This window comes from Epinephelus fuscoguttatus, linkage group LG16, assembly GCF_011397635.1.
Source record: "Epinephelus fuscoguttatus linkage group LG16, E.fuscoguttatus.final_Chr_v1".
NCBI lineage: Eukaryota > Metazoa > Chordata > Actinopteri > Perciformes > Serranidae > Epinephelus > Epinephelus fuscoguttatus.
The window spans coordinates 32730537-32750440 of NC_064767.1; the positions used below are offsets into that span (position 1 = coordinate 32730537).

The 19904-nt window shown below is 40.4% G+C and overlaps 2 protein-coding genes across 2 annotated transcripts in view; both read left to right on the plus strand.

Moving 5' to 3' along the window:
• Positions 1–19904, plus strand: part of epcam (epithelial cell adhesion molecule) — a 215520-nt gene that overhangs the window by 120414 nt on the left and 75202 nt on the right. The gene's annotated exons all lie outside the window — the stretch shown is intronic.
• Positions 1–19904, plus strand: part of thada (THADA armadillo repeat containing) — a 123038-nt gene that overhangs the window by 76617 nt on the left and 26517 nt on the right. Inside the window, exons 31-32 of the mRNA XM_049601325.1 lie at positions 8248–8330; positions 18801–19174. Coding sequence (XP_049457282.1) covers positions 8248–8330; positions 18801–19174 — 457 coding nt within the window. The remainder of the gene's footprint in view (positions 1–8247; positions 8331–18800; positions 19175–19904) is intronic.

Here is a 19904-nt window from a genome sequence, read left to right on the forward strand (position 1 = left end):
GGATACGCAGGAAATAATTGGTTCCTTTTTTCAAGCCTTTGCTTGTTTATATGCGTGTAAACTGTAAGTGAATCAATCAAATCTGTGCTCACACAGCTGGCGGCATCTCATGTGATGGTCCCACTGTCTTGGCTTTTAGGATTTACCACAAAAAAATACACATCACTGTCCTATTCAGCATGTTGTCCTGTGAGCTGTTGACCCAGTAACAACAGTAACTTTTTGTTTGGGTAATCTCTGTTCAAATGACTCTCATCTATTGTCCAGTCATGGCCACATGCACTCACTAAATGGAATCATACTGAGCCCATTATTTTATTAGCTGATCAACAACAGTGTTTTATGTCATGTTACTTTTGTATTCATGTAATCTGTCCGAGATGGGCCGACATAGCAATGAATTACAGACGATTAAAATAAGACAGACGACACAAAATATGCCACAAAAACAGAATGAAACCGAAATGTGATTATAAAAATAATGAAATAAGCTGTTTACTGGCAGCTCAGTATATTTTAGTGTTGTCACGGTACCAAAATTGGGACCCACGGTACGATACCAGTGAAAGTATCACAGTTTTGAGTAGTATCATGATACCACAGCAAAAATGAGGCAGATGTGCCTTTAAATCACTTTTCTATAATACATCAATTATATTTCAGTGTAATAAATTACTTATTGACTTATTCATACTTCAAAAACAGCATCAATAAGTGATTAACATAGGGGGGATCAAAATAAAATAAATAAATGAAATAAAAATCAACCAGCCACCTTCCTCCTCTGATAAGTTAAGAACAGTCCCTTGAGTGTGGTGAGGTTTGTGGACCATTACCTGCCACAAAGAGAGAAATGTGAATGGCTCGTTACTCCTCTGACACGTCACATACCTGTGTGCCGCCACGGCTCAGCTGTTCAGGTATTTCTGGGCAGTCATGACACCAACGAATAGGAAATTACTGGACCTGGAGCCGGGCTTCTCAGTCGCCAGTAAGCCATTATCTTGCGCCGCAGAGCACTATGGCCGCCGTATTCCTGTCTGTGACCCCCGTTCAACCCACAACTGGCAGGATTTGCCTTTCGTTTCTGCTGCTGGTTGAAATCTGTACTCACACAGCGTGCTCCTGAATGATTTCTTTTGCTAGCACAAAACTATTTTTAGTCGCAAATGCGAAAAAAAATCACTGCCTACAAGTAAAAAGAAATAAATTATAACTTTCACTGCTTAAAGATACTCAATAGCTCAGCTAATACCTGAAATGTCACTGGAAAACAAACCACTGCAGCAGCATATTGAGTGCCAGGTGGCCAGTGCACGCCGTTATTGGACGGCACATGGACAATCACCCTCTTGCGATTGGACTTTGAACTTATCCCACAGTAGTGGTACCGTGAGGTACCGTAGTACTACGGTACTCCAACATTATGGTATCATATGTACTATGGTGTTTTAGTACCGCGGTCTACCGTTGGTACCAGTATATCGTGCAACACTAGTATATTTACAATGTTTTTTATCTGGTTTGCAGTTACTTGTGGTATTTTTCATATTCACATATGTTCAGGTTATTAGATTGTAAACTTTTGGCCCATTAAAGGGTGGCTTCCTTATTATTATTTTTTGTTGTTCTGTAGCTTCACAGTATTGTTCCTTATGGATTCCAATCTGAAAATTCAGATTTTGTATGGTGTGTAGGTATTATGTATTTTTTAACATCAAAATTCTTTATTACCAACCGGTTTTAAAAACGTTTTTCCATGTGATTTTACATAGGTTTCTGCACAATGTTGCTGCTACATATAAACTCACATACAGCTAGGGCTGGGTGACATGACCAAAATCTCATATCCCGATATAGGTCATTTCATATCCTGATAACGATACCTATCCCGCACATTTTAATCCAATGAATAAAAAGTTGTCCCCAGCAAAATATGAAACAATAGACATTTTTCTCTCGTCACACGATATATATCGTCATATCGCACTGCCCTACATACAGCTGTGAATCCCACATTAGTTTGGTTTTAAAAACATAACGCAATAACACCAACAAACTAAACAATCGAGTCATCACTACCCCAGTAGCTCCCATGTGCTGTGAGGTCAAATTACTGTTTCTGTCAATGGAGTATGGTGGCTTTGAGGGAGCGACTGTCTGATGGTTGGTTGACCGCTGCCCCTGTTAAGTTTTATTGTGTTGTGACTTTTTATAACCAGCTATTGTGGTGTCCAAAGCAGTTCTTAACACCTTGTCCATTGTCATTGCACCCGGTACTCCTGTCTGCTTCTCCAAATTGGGAGTGCTCCAGTTGCATCTCTTGTACATAATATACCAACTGTTGATCTATAAATGTGTTTATACAGACAAATGCATTATTATATTGAATCTCGATGTGTCATCACCCACTTAAATAAAGGTTAGATGATAATAACAATAAATTAACATATTCTAAGCTAACACTTCCTGACTCTCCATGCTTACACTGTCAGCAAACAGCGTGTTTTAGGTGTGAGGGAAAGGAGGGCATCAGCACTGTAACCCACGTCACTGCTACTCGCTAACGGCCTAGTGGGAGTTTGACATTTGAAAAACACAGAAAAGAACACAGAAGACTTTAAAGCCTACAGTGGTGGAAAAAAGTTTTCGGACACCCTTAAAATTTTACACAATCTCAAATATTATCATGAAATATTTGTGGAAAAGTCTTTTTTGTGTTTCAAAAGGTGTGGCTGCATTAGACAGATACAAACAAATACAAATTATATTTTTTTGTTTATTGTTTACAAGAAAAACTAACAAAACTAAATTCTTGACAGTTTCAATATGTCAGTTCTCAACATTGTCAGTATCAAAGTCAACAAATAACAGACAATGTGTTCAAAACTGAACAAAAAATAAATAAACCATCACATCATCAAATTAATATTTAGTAGTCCTGCCATTGGCACGTAGTAGAGCTCTAATCCTGGCTAGCATGTTCCCCACGAGCCTTTCACACTGTTGAGGGGTAATCTTGTCCCATTCTTCTTGAATTACTGCTTTTAATTCTTCTAAATTCTTTGGTTTATGCTTCGAAACAGACCTTTTGATAATCCACCACAGATTTTCAATGGGGCTCATGTCCGGGGATTGAGCTGGCCACTCTAAGACCTGGATACTGTGCTCCTGCAGCCAAGTTCTACTGGCCTTGGATGTGTGGCAAGGGGCATTATCTTGTTGAAACATCCAGTTTTTACCTCGACGGAACAGTGCATGCGCAGAAGGGAGCACGTGGGTTTTGAGAATGGTACAATACTTGGTAGAGTTCAATGTGCCATCACAGGCAGTGAGATGACCAACACCAGCAGCACTCATGCATCCCCAAACCATGATACTGCCTCCACCATGCTTGACAGTAGGTACTGTACATGCTGGAGATAATGCCTGGCCTTCTGCGTACCCTCACATTAGTAGGAGGAAGATAAAGCTGGAAACTGGACTCATCTGACCACAAAATCTTCTTCCAGTTCCTGGCTGTCCAGTTCTTGTGTGCCTGGGCCCAACGACGCCGGGCTAACCTCTGTCTCTCATTGATCAGGGGCTTCTTGATAGCCTTGTAGGACCTTAAGCCATGATCTAAAAGTCGGCCACGTACAGTGCGGGTGGAACACTGAACACCAGTTTGGTTTGACCACTGCTGCTGAAGCTCCTGTGATGTCATTTGGCGGTTTTGCCTGCACATGCGGATCAGGATGTGGTCATTTCTTGCTGAGGACGCCCAGATCTTGGTTTGTCTTCCAAGCTGTTGGTTCGTCTGTATTTCTGCAGAGTGTATCCAACTGCTGAAGGACTGCATCGGCACTTCCTGGCTATCTGGCGGCAGCTGTACCCTTCCTGGCTGAGAATCTTTATCTTCAGGCGTGTTTCCTGCGTTAGGTTCCTTGTTTTAGCCATTTTTGTGTCTGAAGAACTTTCAAATGTGCTGGCTTTATGTAGACATGAAGCTTGGCAACAAAAATTGTGTCTTTTAATAAAAAGAATGACCTTCATCACTGGTACCAAAATGACCCAATACTCAAAATTTCTTATGTATTTTTATGGAACCAATCAATTTTAAGTTTTTAATGGCTTTTTTTTAGGATTTATTTAGTATTTTGGCTGTGACTGTACTAAAAGAAATTGCACTTGAAGACCTAAGAGTGATTCTTAATGCAATATTTCACAAATGCATGGGGTGTCCGAAAACTTTTTTCCACCACTGTACAGTACGCAGTACCTGGCTGCACATAAAAACATCTTGCATTTCATACATCTGGGTTAAGGAATTCTCTCTCAAAAAATAGATCTTTTCTATCAAACTAGGAGACACAAACACAAGACCCACTAAGCAAACAATAGAGAGCTCTGGAAATAAGCGAACAAATGTAGCTTGAGTTGAAATTGTTTTATCTAACGTCTATTTAGGAGGTTAAGAATGAACTACCATGCTCATAAAACTTCTTACTTTTCTTATACTCTTATTTATTTAATACTCTTTTAGGCTTCCTACCTGTGTCTTTTAATCTGAAGAAGTTATATGTACTTTTATTTCTTACCTGTGGATTTTTTTTTTTTAACTTCATCATTTAGAGCAAGTTGAGCTGCCTCTGTGTATGAAATGTGCCATATAAATAAACTCGCCTTGCCTCACCATATTTCACTTTTAAACAGACAGAAAGCATTGATAGCACAACAGGAGGTCTGATCAGGATGGGGGAGTGACATCAGCTCTTGAGATCACACCAAATCATGTAGATCCTCACGACCAATTGATTCACTGAGTTACAAATATCCAGTGACCTAATTCAGCAGTGTGTGGTGAGACATGAATCTATTTCTGAAGATAATCTCTGTCTAGGATCTTAATGAAAAATAGATAATCAATGACTGGAGGCAGGGTGTTTTCTCTTTAACTTAATAAATGGTTAAGGAACATTTAAGGAGCTTCCCTAATAAAAGGGAGCTTTCATTCTAAAATGTTCTTTCTTCACTGTCCTGTGCCGGATCAAAGGCAAAACTAAATATGGCTGCAAGCGACGTTCCCGGGGTTCTGTGATGTAGACTGTAACATTATTGGTGTTGTCCCTGTCTCACGCTGTTCTTCCGGACTCCAGAAGTCACATTCAAAAACTTAGCAAACTGTCTATATGGGCTGAAATTGTCAGCAGTGTTTCAGCAAAACAAAATCCTTCTGTCGTTCTTTTTTGTTATTCTTTTTCTTATGATAGTGTTCATCTTTGATGTCACAATATATAAAATTATGCAGTCATAACGGGACAGGATGTAAAATCCTGTAACGTTACTGTGCCCTGTCAGTCGAAATGGTTCTTTGGTTTCTGACGTCATATTTGCCAGTTCTAAGTTCTTCAGCTTGTCAACAAATGCATGTGTACAGCTGTCCACATGACCCCCTTTCAGATAGGGGTGACACGTTGAGGACAGCTTATGTCACAATCTTTGAAACATAACATTGATAGTGATGTACACGCTGCTGTCGGATTGTCAATGTTTTTCTGAGAGCCTTGAACCAGATTATCACAGTTTCTGTCAGGACAGTATAAGTTTGCAACCTGCAGGCACAATTTGTTTTTACGACAGTGGGGTACCACTCTGAAACTGTAACGGAGCCACAGCGCAAAAATACCAATTCTTGCATAATATTGCTTTAAAGATAACTAGCAGGTTTTTATCATGATCGGAAAGATGCTCATGAATTTATGACCAAATCTGTGGCAGGTCACACTCTTCTTTGGTAGCGCTGTCACCTCCTAACAGCTTCATTAAAAATATACTTAGATGATGTTTGGACAGACTCAGACAGTCATTGATTTAGAGCCAAATTTTGGGCCAGCCCATTGCATTTGTTGGAACTGGTGGTGCCCCCTATTAAGCAGCTCCAGTAATAATCGGACAAACAATTTTGACTTATAGTCTGATTTGTGTTTTGCCACACCTTTTTTTGTTAGTTTTATCATTTGTAGCTCCCCCAAGTGGTTGAGTTGAATGAAACTTTCAGGGTATGTTTCAGCTACTTATGTGGACATATCCTGCAAGTTTCGTGATGACCGGCCCAATGGTTGTGAAGTTAGGGATATTTACAGTGGTGGAAAAAAGTTTTCGGACACCCCATGCATTTGTGAAATATTGCATTAAGAATCACTCTTAGGTCTTCAAGTGCAATTTCTTTTAGTACAGTCACAGCCAAAATACTAAATAAATCCTAAAAAAAAGCCATTAAAAACTTAAAATTGATTGGTTCCATAAAAATACATAAGAAATTTTGAGTATTGGGTCATTTTGGTACCAGTGATGAAGGTCATTCTTTTTATTAAAAGACACAATTTTTGTTGCCAAGCTTCATGTCTACATAAAGCCAGCACATTTGAAAGTTCTTCAGACACAAAAATGGCTAAAACAAGGAACCTAACGCAGGAAACACGCCTGAAGATAAAGATTCTCAGCCAGGAAGGGTACAGCTGCCGCCAGATAGCCAGGAAGTGCCGATGCAGTCCTTCAGCAGTTGGATACACTCTGCAGAAATACAGACGAACCAACAGCTTGGAAGACAAACCAAGATCTGGGCGTCCTCAGCAAGAAATGACCACATCCTGATCCGCATGTGCAGGCAAAACCGCCAAATGACATCACAGGAGCTTCAGCAGCAGTGGTCAAACCAAACTGGTGTTCAGTGTTCCACCCGCACTGTACGTGGCCGACTTTTAGATCATGGCTTAAGGTCCTACAAGGCTATCAAGAAGCCCCTGATCAATGAGAGACAGAGGTTAGCCCGGCATCGTTGGGCCCAGGCACACAAGAACTGGACAGCCAGGAACTGGAAGAAGATTTTGTGGTCAGATGAGTCCAGTTTCCAGCTTTATCTTCCTCCTACTAATGTGAGGGTACGCAGAAGGCCAGGCGAAGCATTATCTCCAGCATGTACAGTACCTACTGTCAAGCATGGTGGAGGCAGTATCATGGTTTGGGGATGCATGAGTGCTGCTGGTGATGGTCATCTCACTGTCTGTGATGGCACATTGAACTCTACCAAGTATTGTACCATTCTCGAAACCCACACGCTCCCTTCTGCGCGTGCACTGTTCCGTCGAGGTAAAAACTGGATGTTTCAACAAGATAATGCCCCTTGCCACACATCCAAGGCCAGTAGAACTTGGCTGCAGGAGCACAGTATCCAGGTCTTAGAGTGGCCAGCTCAATCCCCGGACATCAGCTTGAAAATCTGTGGTGGATTATCAAAAGGTCTGTTTCAAAGCATAAACCAAAGAATTTAGAAGAATTAAAAGCAGTAATTCAAGAAGAATGGGACAAGATTACCCCTCAACAGTGTGAAAGGCTCGTGGGGAACATGCCAGCCAGGATTAGAGCTCTACTACGTGCCAATGGCAGGACTACTAAATATTAATTTGATGATGTGATGGTTTATTTATTTTTTGTTCAGTTTTGAACACATTGTCTGTTATTTGTTGACTTTGATACTGACAATGTTGAGAACTGACATATTGAAACTGTCAAGAATTTAGTTTTGTTAGTTTTTCTTATAAACAATAAACAAAAAAATATAATTTGTATTTGTTTGTATCTGTCTAATGCAGCCACACCTTTTGAAACACAAAAAAGACTTTTCCACAAATATTTCATGATAATATTTGAGATTGTGTAAAATTTTAAGGGTGTCCGAAAACTTTTTTCCACCACTGTATGTGCTGAGCCACGCCCTATTAAAGTTCATTGGTCAATATCTTGAAAATGCAATGAGATATCAACAAGCTTTTGAAAACTTTTGACAACCTTGGTCCAGCTTGATGATCTGATTTTGATTGTAAAAATTTGGTACAAAATGGACTTAACAGTTTCGGAGGAGATGTCAAACATGCTGTTTTCAAAAAATTCAAAATGGCAGAAAATCTAGTCACATGTACTTCAGTGGTTCTTGAGGCAAATTTGTAGAGTGAGTATAAGATGGATGTTTGTACCAAGTTTAGTAACAGCATTGCCTTTTGAAGTTGAGCTTTAGTCACAGAGTCCTGATCAGGCTGATAGGGGTCATATTTGTTAAACAGCATTTGGTCACAATTACCAGTCATTGGTGAAAATTTCATGCATCTACAATGTACCATCTCACAGGAAAAATAATAAACCAGCATTTGTTCATTTGTTTGATGAAATAGTTTAAGGAAACATTTTTGTTTCCTTCTCTCTTTTCAGACAAAATGGCTGTGTGGTGACCAGAGGAGCCTTTCTGGATGTGCTGGTGTGTCTGTGTGGGCCCAAGATCAGTCTTCTGGATGGTGAGTAGTTACTGTGGGGTCACTGTGTTAGACTCAAGTTTTAATGAGAAATACATGAAGCAGAATACAAACACAACTTTTATTTCACTGTCTGCTAAATCGAGGAGAATCTCTGCAGCCACATGGTGACATAAATTTGTGTCACATGGTTACCAAATAGTCTTGCATAAGTACACTGTACTGTACAACATTAAACAGTTGTTAATGGTTTCCCCATCGGAAAGGGCATCTGACAGCAAGGTAAATCGCCAAAAAATTATAAAATACTATCCCTTTACTAATTATATAATTTACTTTCTAAATCAATGTTGAGTTTTTCTGTATGTTAAATTCTCATATTGAGTGGAAAATATCTGAATGTTGGTCTTGAACAGGTTAAAAAACATGTTTATTTCACTTGTGTTTTAAGTCTTGTTTGTGATGTCGATGATCTTTTGCTGATGTCAGCCAGTTGCTGGGGAATTTATCAGCTCAGTAAACAGCAACTGTGTTCCCTCCATTTGCTGTGAATTGGACTTTGAATACTTCTAAGTCTGAGCAGACAACCCCGCAACGTTTGCTGGCGAGGCTGTCCGCTGCTCTCCATTTAGACTGATTGTTGACAGAAGTCAGTTTCATCCCCCGGTGTGTGTCTCTGCGTGTGTGTGTGTGTCTGTGTACGTGGTGTGGTTGTGTGCACATGTGCGCAGACTGGCGGGGGTCTCCGCACTGCAGGAATGTGAAACCAAAGGCGAGCGATCTCTGACAGATGGTGGGATTGTGCCTATGACCCAGTTTGTGTCAGAGCGCTGTATTCAGAGGGGGAAAAAAGAGAGAGGAGGGGGGAGGCACTTATGTTTTCGGTTGGCCATGTGCTGAACACATGTTGGTCTTGACAGTGGAAATACCGAGGATTTCTCAAAACAAGCCTGCAGATTGAGCACCCGGCCTGGCCCGACTTGGCTCTGCTCCTTACATAACTAAATAAGCACCCTCTAGCTCACACACCTCTAATGCCTCTCTATTATTATCATTAGTCTGTCTTTGGCTTCATTTCTCACCCTCACTGGTAGTGTTTGAGTCCTGCGTTAGTCTGTCTCTCCATTTTTTCCTTCCTTCTACTCCTCCTTTCCGATCCCTCACCCTTTTCCTCTTGTGTAATTGCACTTTTCAAACAAATCAGATGTTGAGTTAAAAAGCCACAGGTTGGGCAAGTTCATATGAAAGCAGCAGGCTCCTAAGAGTGCCTGGCACCAGGGGTAAAGGAGGTGAACAATCGGCTTTTTCAATATTACTTCTCTTTTTTTCCTTTTTAACTGGCAACCGGCATTAAGTAGGAACTTTGCATTTACCAGCCAATTCCTCTCGGCTCTGAACACAGGTCTTTGTGTATGTGTGTGTGTGTGTGTGTGTGTGTGTGTGTGTGTGTGGGGGTGTGTGTGTGTGTGTGTGTGTGTGTGGGGGTGTGTGTGTGTGCCCACATTTCTTTGCCCCAGCCCTTTGATCCATGCAGACTCATAAAAAAAGCCCCCACCGTCCATTGCTTCATCTCCACCTCCACCAGTCTTCTGTTTCTCTGCTTTTCAGCCATGCCAGTAAAAAGAGCTGAATAGTTTGCTATGAGGGAGGTCGAGGAAAGTAGGAAAAAGAAAAAACACACACATAAATGTTTAAAGTATTACTGAATGTGATGGAATCTCATGTGTCTCTATTAGTGTGGTTGCAGATGCTGATGGTAAAATATGATGTTAAATGACTCATTATTCCTCTGCACTCAATCTGGAATAAGTATTCATTAATACCCTGGAAAATCTTTGTCGTAACAAGTGTGTCTGTGGTGAAGACTTTAAATCAGAAATTTCATATTGTAAGTTTGCTAGACGGAAATTTTTATCCAGTGAAGTCACTTGAATCAGCGTTGTTGGAGATTAAGAGACTACAGGTTTACAAATGAGGCTAGCAGCTTGAGGCTACATTAGCCATTTTTAGCATAACACACCCAAATCTGTGACTGAACTGTCAGTAGTCAGTGCAATGCTAGTCTGGCTCTCACAGGAGGTAGAATGTGGATTTAAGTCATTGTCCACCTATTTCAGGTGGTAACACGCCCCCTGCATGTTACCATTTCCCAGAGGTGTGAATAAGTCACACATGTGCAAATCACATGCAAATTTCATGTCTCAAGCAAGTGCCAAGTTACTGTGGTGAGATTCAAGCAAGTCATGTTGAGTCATCGCTGTAAATCAAGCAAGTCATAATTGACTTATGACTTGCTTGACTTACAGCAATCACATGTCATACAAATTTCCGATGATTCAATAGGCTAGTAGGTTAGCAAAAAAGACACCTCTTAGACATCTCTGCCAGTAGGTTGCTAGGTTTGTCCACATTACACTAGAAGTCACCCAAGCATGTTTCAAAAACAAAACGTAACTTTTCAATATCTAGAAAAATCCAAACATTTCATAAAAAGTTCTTTTGAGTCAACTATCTGAAGTCTGAGTTGAGTCTCAAGTCATGAATACAAAGTCAAAGTCGAGTCATTTATCAGTTTGTCGAGCAGCGCTCAAGTTCTCAAGTTTGTGACCTAAGTCTGACTCGAGTAAAGTCATGTGACTCGAGACCCTGCACTGTGTATGAAAAACCTTCGAGCTAGCAATGTACTGTTGTCATATGCTGAGATTTAGCTATCTTAGTGGCAACACTAGCCTCTCCACCAAAGCAAGTTCCCTCCCAACACTTGCTGCATCCTTAGTTTAGTATTCCCCAACACAATGTGATTTGTCCAGTGCATTTTTTCTCCTTAGGGTGGAAATATTATAGGTTCAGCCAGAACTTTCTCCAGCACTGGCACATTGCAAGATAGGTCTGACTATGCAAGACTAGTGCAAGGCTTTATCACTGTGGAACAATGTTTTTACTGGTGGGTCCCCACTTTGTTTGTAGTCATGCACAAGGCAACATAATACCCATTTCTGCTGGTGGTATTACACTTTACCACTAATTGACAGTTGGCAAGTTAGCAAAGGTGGATGTTAACAAAGCAGTTTTTAAAACATTTAAAAAACCCTAATGTTTTATGAAGAAAATGCATCCACGCCTCACGGATACCCCCAGTGTTTTAGTGAGAAACACTAGAATTGAATCTAAATTAGTTTGTGTATTTATGTGTGTGTGTGTGTATTAGCGTTTTATTTGACCTCTGTATTTATTTGTTTTATTTATTTTATGTGCACTCAATTGCACTTGAGATCGGCCAGTGCAATACCTGTAGTTCCCTTGTTTGTAACCTTACATACAAGGCAAATGGTTGCACTGCTCTTGCAACAGTAGTCTGCAATTGTAACACACTCCGCGCACTATGTTGGCAACTGGTCTGTGTTGATTGTTTGTATGTATGTGAATACTGCAGCTGTTTGCACTATACTGCCCAAGACGAATTTCCCCTGCGGGACAATAAATCTTATCTTATCTTATCTTATCTTATCTTATCTTAGTTTGTTTACAGGGAAGCTCCACGAAGCACCTATAAGCTAGATCTGAATTAAGAAAAAAAATATATAAAAGAAACATGAAACACTGTTAATTTCTAACAGTTTAGCTGTGTTAAACAGGAGAAATGATAACAGCGTCACATAAGGCTCTCAGCATGCATGCATGACATGTGAGGGTTGTATTAAGATAGACTTGAAAATATCCAAACCCATCCTTTAATCTGTCGTATACAAAAATCATGTTACCATAATTAGGCTTCTGGCAACTTTTAGCAGATGAGATTGATGTTCATCTTTGGCAGCTTGGTAAACCATGCAGTTCCATATTTGGATACTCGTACATATTTAACTTTGTGCTTTCTTTTTGGGAATTTTGCATCAACCGCTGCAGTTTGATGTAAAGAGAAGAGCTTCTTCCCCCTTTTTCTATGAAATACTTCAGGATACTGCAGCCCACACATTACGCTACATGGGTCCCAACATGGTGGCAGGGACCCCCAATGGAGTTTCAACATACATCTGAGGGGACAGGAAGAAAAAAACATTTCTGCTCTAAAAATAATTTGTATTTCCTAACTTTTGTAAATAAATTCTGAATAATGATACTAATGATGATCATTATCTGAACAATGATATGACTGAAATGAAACTGGGGGGAAAAGGAGGGAACATCAAAAAGGTTGCAGGCCAGTGAACTAGAGGAGTTGGTGAATGAAATTCATGCCTTTAAACCTATCAGATGAAACTACTATGTAATATAAAGAGCTACTGACATAGTATTAATATTCTAACACAGGAGAAAGCAGAGCTTTAGTCTGGAGTTATCTGCTAAAACATTTTTCATTTGCACTTCATTTTCCCTCCTGTAGATGCACTGCCTTTGTCATGTTTTTTTGGCGGACAATCCGCAGTATTATTTAACAGTAATGTGGCCAGTGAAGTAGTAAAACTGTAAAACTTCCCCATGAATTTAGGAATCTGCCAGCTCCTGTGGCAAGCAGACAGAGTCATCATTTCTTAGCTTGCTATTATTTATATTATATTTAGGACAAAGAGCAACCCACAAACACACATGTACATGTATATATATATGTAGGGACATATATGAAGGGACAGCGCTTTTAGGGTAATTAGAGGGAGGGACCTCACCAAATTGTAAATCTCAGTCAGCATGAGAAGGAGGTCAGCTCTCTCACACTCTCAGACATACAGACACATACACACACAAAGTGTCTGGGGTTTGTTTTTCACAGTTTGGGTAATGAAGGTGGAAGCTGATGTGAAATCCAGCTGTGTGCTTGCGTGTGAGAGCGCGTGCAAGTGTCTCGCCAAAGTTCTAGCTTGACACAGCAAAGTGTCTGCCAGTATTTAGTGGGCTATGGACGATGCTAATGGAGAGCACTTGAGTTTACTAGCACCGTCACAGCACACACACAGATGCACACCCAAGTATGAATCCAGCACAGTTTAGTTTTTGTGGTGTATTAGTACAAGTGAACTTTAAATACTCAGTACAGCACACATCACTTATTACATTACTTCACACACATGACTTGCACATAATTTTATCATCTATGCTGAAGTATGCTCCGGTTTAGATTACATTATAAAGTGTTCAGTACCCATCTTACCCTAAACCACCAACTCTCACACCAGGTTTATTTAAACCAGATGTCATAGTTACATTTAGTTTAGATATTTGAGCTATGCTGTAAAACAGGCCACCACATATAAACCATTACACAGGTTAACTCCAACTCCACTGAACACAGGACTCACAGATGATATAAATCTCCAAAGCATTACTTTATTGGATTTTTTTTTGTTTGGACTGTAGTCCTACTGTATTTTTTTGAGCATCTACACAGGCTAATAACAACAGTTTACGGCTTTCAAGCCTCATGTTTCTCAACTAAAACATGACAGCTGCATGCACACACTCCATAAACAGCACTAAACAATAGCAACAGTGCTGATAGAGCTAACAGTGTTAACCGGGGGGAACCAGAGGGTGGGCACTATGCTTTCACAGCAACGACTGATGTCAGTAATAACTGCTGTATAAGGCAGAGCAAAGTGGGGATGATGAGCTAGCCAGTGGGATACACACATGAACTAACATGCACGCGCCACCAGACCGGCTTACCACCACAACAAACCACAGAAAAGCTTGAATACTAACACACACAGAGGTAGTGTGATTTAATTATCTGATCAGGATGCCATTACTCCACTATAACTTAGCAGCAAACAGTGGTTTAGTGCTACATTAATGCTCTAAACATCGCACACACAACGTTACCATGTTCGTGATTGAAGTTTAGCGTGATAGCATGCCAAATTTGGTCACTGAATACAAAGCACAGCTGAGACTAAGTGTAGTATCATTAGTTCTCCAGGTATTTGGTCACAAAGCAAAGCACAGCTGAATGATTTATCCATTAGTCTATTGACTGAAAATAATTTGGCTATTATTTTGATTACAGGTAAACTGTGAAGATTTAATGTTTTTCTGTATTTTTTTTTATTCTGGACTGTTGGGAAGGCAAAACAGGCAGTTTTAAATTTCTGTTTCATTCTGTTTCTGGTATCATTCTCTCAATAGATGTTGCATAACAGTGCTAGATAAGAAGTCAGGGCATCACCAACAGTTTTACAGTTCATCCTGAGGGGAGCATGAATGTCTGAACGAGATTTTAGTAGCAGTTTATCCAATAATTGTCAATATTTCAGTCTGGTCTGCGGATGTCACAAGAGCTGATCAATGCATGTGGAAGATGGTGAAGTGCAGCTGCAGTAACAGCTCCACCTTAACTTGTCAAAATTGATAGTGTTTCTCCTGAGGCCAGGGTGTTTTTTAAATTCTTTGAATGGAAGCACTATATATTTAGTCTCCACTAAAAAACAGTAGCGTGGTGAGGTGCTGGGCGTCTTTTCTGCATTGAGTGCTGCACATTTGGTGTTTTTTCTGGTAGCTGAAAACTGAAAAATGTTCAACTTTGGGTAAAATGCTGCGCTTATTACTATCACTTTTTACCCAGCTGTCCAATCACAGTGGAGACGGGGCTGAACAGTTAGCCTATAACAGGAACCATCTGTCCCATTTTACATGTGCTTACAGTGCTGAACAAAAAAAAACAACAAAAACAAAAAAAAAACAAGGAGAAAAATGTTAATACACTGTAGGCTATATATTAATATGTGTTTCCTTACCCACAAAATCTCATGAACCGTAGGACTTTGCAGTCAAGGGTATCATAAGAGATTTATAATGAAAGTTAAATTAAATTTAATGTAGTATGTTTAAGTACATGGGGTTTATTGTTCAGCTGTGATTTTAGCAGCATTTAGATCAGCACATGTTAACTCCCCACTGAGACCTGCACCTACACCAACATCTATTAACACACAAGATCTCAATGCTTTGCTGGCACTGTAATCCACTGAGCCAGGCCTCATCCCAGAGTATCCCGAAATATCAAATAGTAATCACAACGTAATGGAGTCTGGACACGGTCCAGGTGCAGGTTTGCACACAAGAAGCATTAAGAGACACAAGTGTTGTATACACGGATTTAAATAAACACAGCTGTTGGAGAACAATGGCTGTTTATGATCAGACATGAAAAATTCACATTGAAATGGCCCTCACAGGAACGCCTTTCATTTGCTGAGGGAATGCCTGAATACCCCCCAACACACATACACCCTCCTCCACACACACTATTTTAATAAAGACCATCATAAAAAACAGCTTGGCATCCTGACTAATGATGTTTTCCTCTTTCTCTTTCTTACTCTCTTATTTCCTCCCTCATTTGATGGGTTTCGTCTTTTTTTTCTCCCCAGTTTCTTTCTTTCTTTCTTTCTTTCTACCATACTTTTTACTACCTTACTTTCTCTCTGTTACTATGTCTCTGTTACTATCTTTCTACCTACTTTTTTCTGCCTTTACTTTCTTTTTTTCTACCTCTCGTTCTCTTACTGTACCTTTCTTTCTTACCACCTCACTGTCTTTATTTCTACCTTACTTTCTGTCTTTCTGCTTTTTTCTTTCTACCTTTCTTTCTTACCACCTTACTGCCTTTATTTCTACCTTACTTTTTCTGCCTACCTTTCTTTCTGTCTACCTTACTTTATTTCTACCTTACTTCCTTTCTGCCTACCTTACTTCTTTCTGTCAACCTTACTTTCTCTCTACCTTATGTTTTTCTTTCTACCTTTCATTCTTTCTATCTTTCTTTCTCTTACCTTGTCTTTATTTCTGCCTTACCTTCTCTCTACCTTACTTTCTTTCTACTTTTTTCTTTTTTCTTTCTACCTTTCTTTCTCGCTACCTTACCTTAGGCTTTTACATGTAGGCCTACAATGTTATTAAAAATGTACAGTTTCAAACACCATAAAACCACAGTACACTATAAACATAGAAGGCACTATATTTGAATGTATCATTGTGTGACAAGCTAATGGTAGCATGCTGTCTCTACAACCCTTTGACACACATACACCCTCCATGCTTCCCTCTACCTCACCGTGACAGACAGCCGTTTTCTCTTTGACACACTCCCATTCTCCTTCAGTCATCCTCCTCTCTCTCCTCCCTTCATCATCGGTGTCATTACTGTGCCCCTACCCCCCATTATAACCATTAGGGTATGCTTATTTGGCCCCAGACCCCCCTTTGAGGATCATGTTCCATAGTAACCTGGCCCGTCTCCACGGTAACCTGGCCCATCTCTGGAGGAATGCGGCATTTCCCGCTCTTTTGTCAGGCCACGTTTTGAGTGGCGCTGCAGGGCCAGATTGAGTTGCACCAGGTTTCATAAGCTTTGTGTGTGTGTGTGTGTGTGTGTGTGTGTGTGTGTGTGTGTGTGTGTGTGTGTGTGTGTGTGCACGCGCGCACGTTAAACTAATTGAGTTGGCTGTCAAAGCAGGGTCTGTGTGGAGTCTTGGAGCAATACTGTAGGGAGGAGCGCAGCTTTAGAATAGCATTGGGTTACTCTATAGTTGCCCTGCCTCTGGATTATACTTATATTTCAGAGGAAGTGCGTGCATGTGTGTGCATGTGTGTGTTTATTTGTGTGTCCATCACTCCCCAAGGGTGTATGTTCACAGGTGGCTGGGTTGGCACAGCCTTGGGCATTTCCAAACAGACACTGACGCAGCCTTTCCTATAAAAGTGAAAATAGAAAGGAACAGAGGAGACTGGCTTCTTCAGTCTGGCCTGTTGTCTGCATCTGTTTGCTTCACAAAGGGCTGTGTGTCTGTTTGTTTAACTTGCAGAGAGGTTGGACTGGATACGTCTAAAGAAATTAAGCCACCGAGAATATTTCAGTAAACTTGCTACAATTTTTTGAATGTACATGGCCAAGCATAATGGAGTCAAAATGAGCCAAAACTTTATTAATCCTAACTGAGGAACAGAGACGATTTATTACAGTTTTCCTAGAAGGTAGGCCAAAATGCAAATTATCTCTGTGTAAACTTGTTCTGCTGCAGCCTTAATGTTACGCCATTCACTTCAGACATGTGCCATGTTGGAAATGTTAGGGAAATATTACATGTCTGTCCAACCTAGAGAGATTGCATTTGTAACTCAACTCAAACATGAGACTGACATGTTAGATTGCCATTCCAACTGAGTGGATACTGTAAAATATGCAGTCTATGATATCAATATAAACCAGATTTAAAAGAAATACTGTATGATATCAACAGAAGAATGCTAAAATAACATTGTCAATATTAATGCAAAATTTATTAAAATAACAAGAGAGGACTTTGATGGCGTCATGAAATAGCATGGCATCATGGGAGTTTAATAGCCATAAAGAAAGGTTTCTCAGTCTTTGTAAACAACCACCATTGTCGATGAAACTCTATTATGGATTAAAGTTTTATTTATGTTACCTTTGTCATGTTTATTCACATTTAGTCATTTCTTTTTTTAATGAAATAGCTGTAAGTAAACTTGCTAACTTGCCATCAGCATTAGATTAGTCAACTACCCACACACTGTAGGCTACAGCTACTGTAGCTAACACTATGTAGCAAATTCAATCCGTGCTGTTATCCATGGTCATAGCAAGTCACACAATAGCACAAACAAACTAACTGACCAAGGCAGCGGTACACCAGTGGCTCCTGTGTTCTGCGAGGTAAAATTACTGTTTCTGTCAATGAAGCTTGATGACTTAGAAGAGCGCAATATAATGGCTTCAAGTGGGCAGCAGCTAAGCGTACTTTAGCCACCTGAAAAAAGGCCCACCAAAGTAATCTGTATCAGTTCAAGTATACGCTATGTTAAAAATATTTTCACTGCTTTAACCAACTCATCTATTCAAAGTCACCAAACTCCATTGACAGAAACAGTAATTCTACCTTACAGGACATGGGAGCTGCTATTTTGCTCGGTTAGTCTGTTATGTGACTTTGAACTAAAACACCAAAGTCACACAACGAGACAAAGACTTTATTGTAATATATAACGTTACCGTCTGGCACGAGCTGCTTGTCATATTAGCACATCATAATAAGCTGGATAGATATTGAAATATCACATCAATAAGTTTGATCTAAACTGGGTTACTGTGTTGCAAGATGTCATGCAGTTGATGAAAGGAACTGTGTGGCAGAAAAATGTTGCAGTACTGTTATTAAGTAAAATTCTAGTTGAGCAACTAGAGGGAATAAAGGAGATATGACACTACTAACAGGTGACCAAATGAAACCCACTGTTTCTTGCATGAAAGTACAGATTTCTCTGTTTTAACATTTTTGGGATGATTTATGTACACAATTCAACAAAATGTACAACACAGGTATAGTCATTTTTCAGCATTTTAAAGTGGTAATGTTACACATTAAATCTTCAGATCCTCAGATATGAAAAAAAAAAATCTGCCAATGTCATTTAAAATATCATATAAATAACCACCCAAACAGTATGTCCTCATCCCACTTTGTCAGCTAACATAAAGATTTGTTTGTTTCTCAGATTCAGAGGTCAGTGGTCTCCGTCAGGAAGCCATGTCCATCCTGATGGCCTCAGACCTCGTCACCACAGACACTTCCTCTACCACCCTGGGGCCAGGCAGCACCCAGTACCTGCTCAGCCTGGCTCGGATGGCCCTTAGCGCCAGCATGGAGATCCCTGAGCTCTGGGGGGGGCTTCAGCTCACGAGCCAGCTCCTGCAGTGTTTGCTGCAGTGTCCACAGTACGAGGTGAGGGAGCTGGCACTGGAGGGGGTCCTGAAGAGGCTGCAGAAGGAGGAGGAAAAGATGAAGAGACCTCAGTGGCTGGACGAGACCACCCTGTCTAACCTGACCAGCCTGGCTCTTCACGAGACACACCCCCAGTGTCTGGCCAAGGTGAGACCACACACACAAAAACATTATATGAGGTGCATTTGTTTGTTGTGTGTTTGTTTGAGAGCCTGTATATGTGTCTAGTCATTTTATGGATGTGAGTGTGTGTTTGTATAATCCCTTGTTCATACGCATGTGTGCAAGTCTGTGACAGGTCATGGGCAGCATCATTTCATAGTCCTGTCAGCATACAATGTGGAACCCTTTCCAAAAAATATGTTTTTCCTATTCATCACAGTTTCACTGAACCACAGGGACATTTGCTGCAAATTGATTAAATGTCCAAATCCATCTTGCAGAGGCTTGCGTGAGAGGCTAATCGGCCGCAGGGGGACACGCCAAGCATACTGGCAGTGAGCTGACTCGCTCACTTACACACACTCATGAGAGGTTTGGTAGGCTTCCACTCTTAACAAGTTTTGGAGGGGAAAACGCAGCCTATTTCCTGTTTGGGGACAGAAGGTTGTATTTCAGTGTGTTCATAAAGTTAGGCCGGCAGGTCTGCTCTGTCCTGCTCCGTTGCTCCTGTCGTTAACACTCCTCCAGAGCTGACATGACTCAGCACTACTTGGACTGACTGGCTGTACTGTATGTGTGTTTCCACGCTGCTGCAGATTTGCGTGTGTTTTATATTTGTTGTGTTTTAGCTTTTTGTTTTTTTGTATGTGTTTGGTTGTGCATTCTTTGCCAGACGCTGCTTTACAGGCCAGCCGTTAATGTTTAAAGTGTCGGC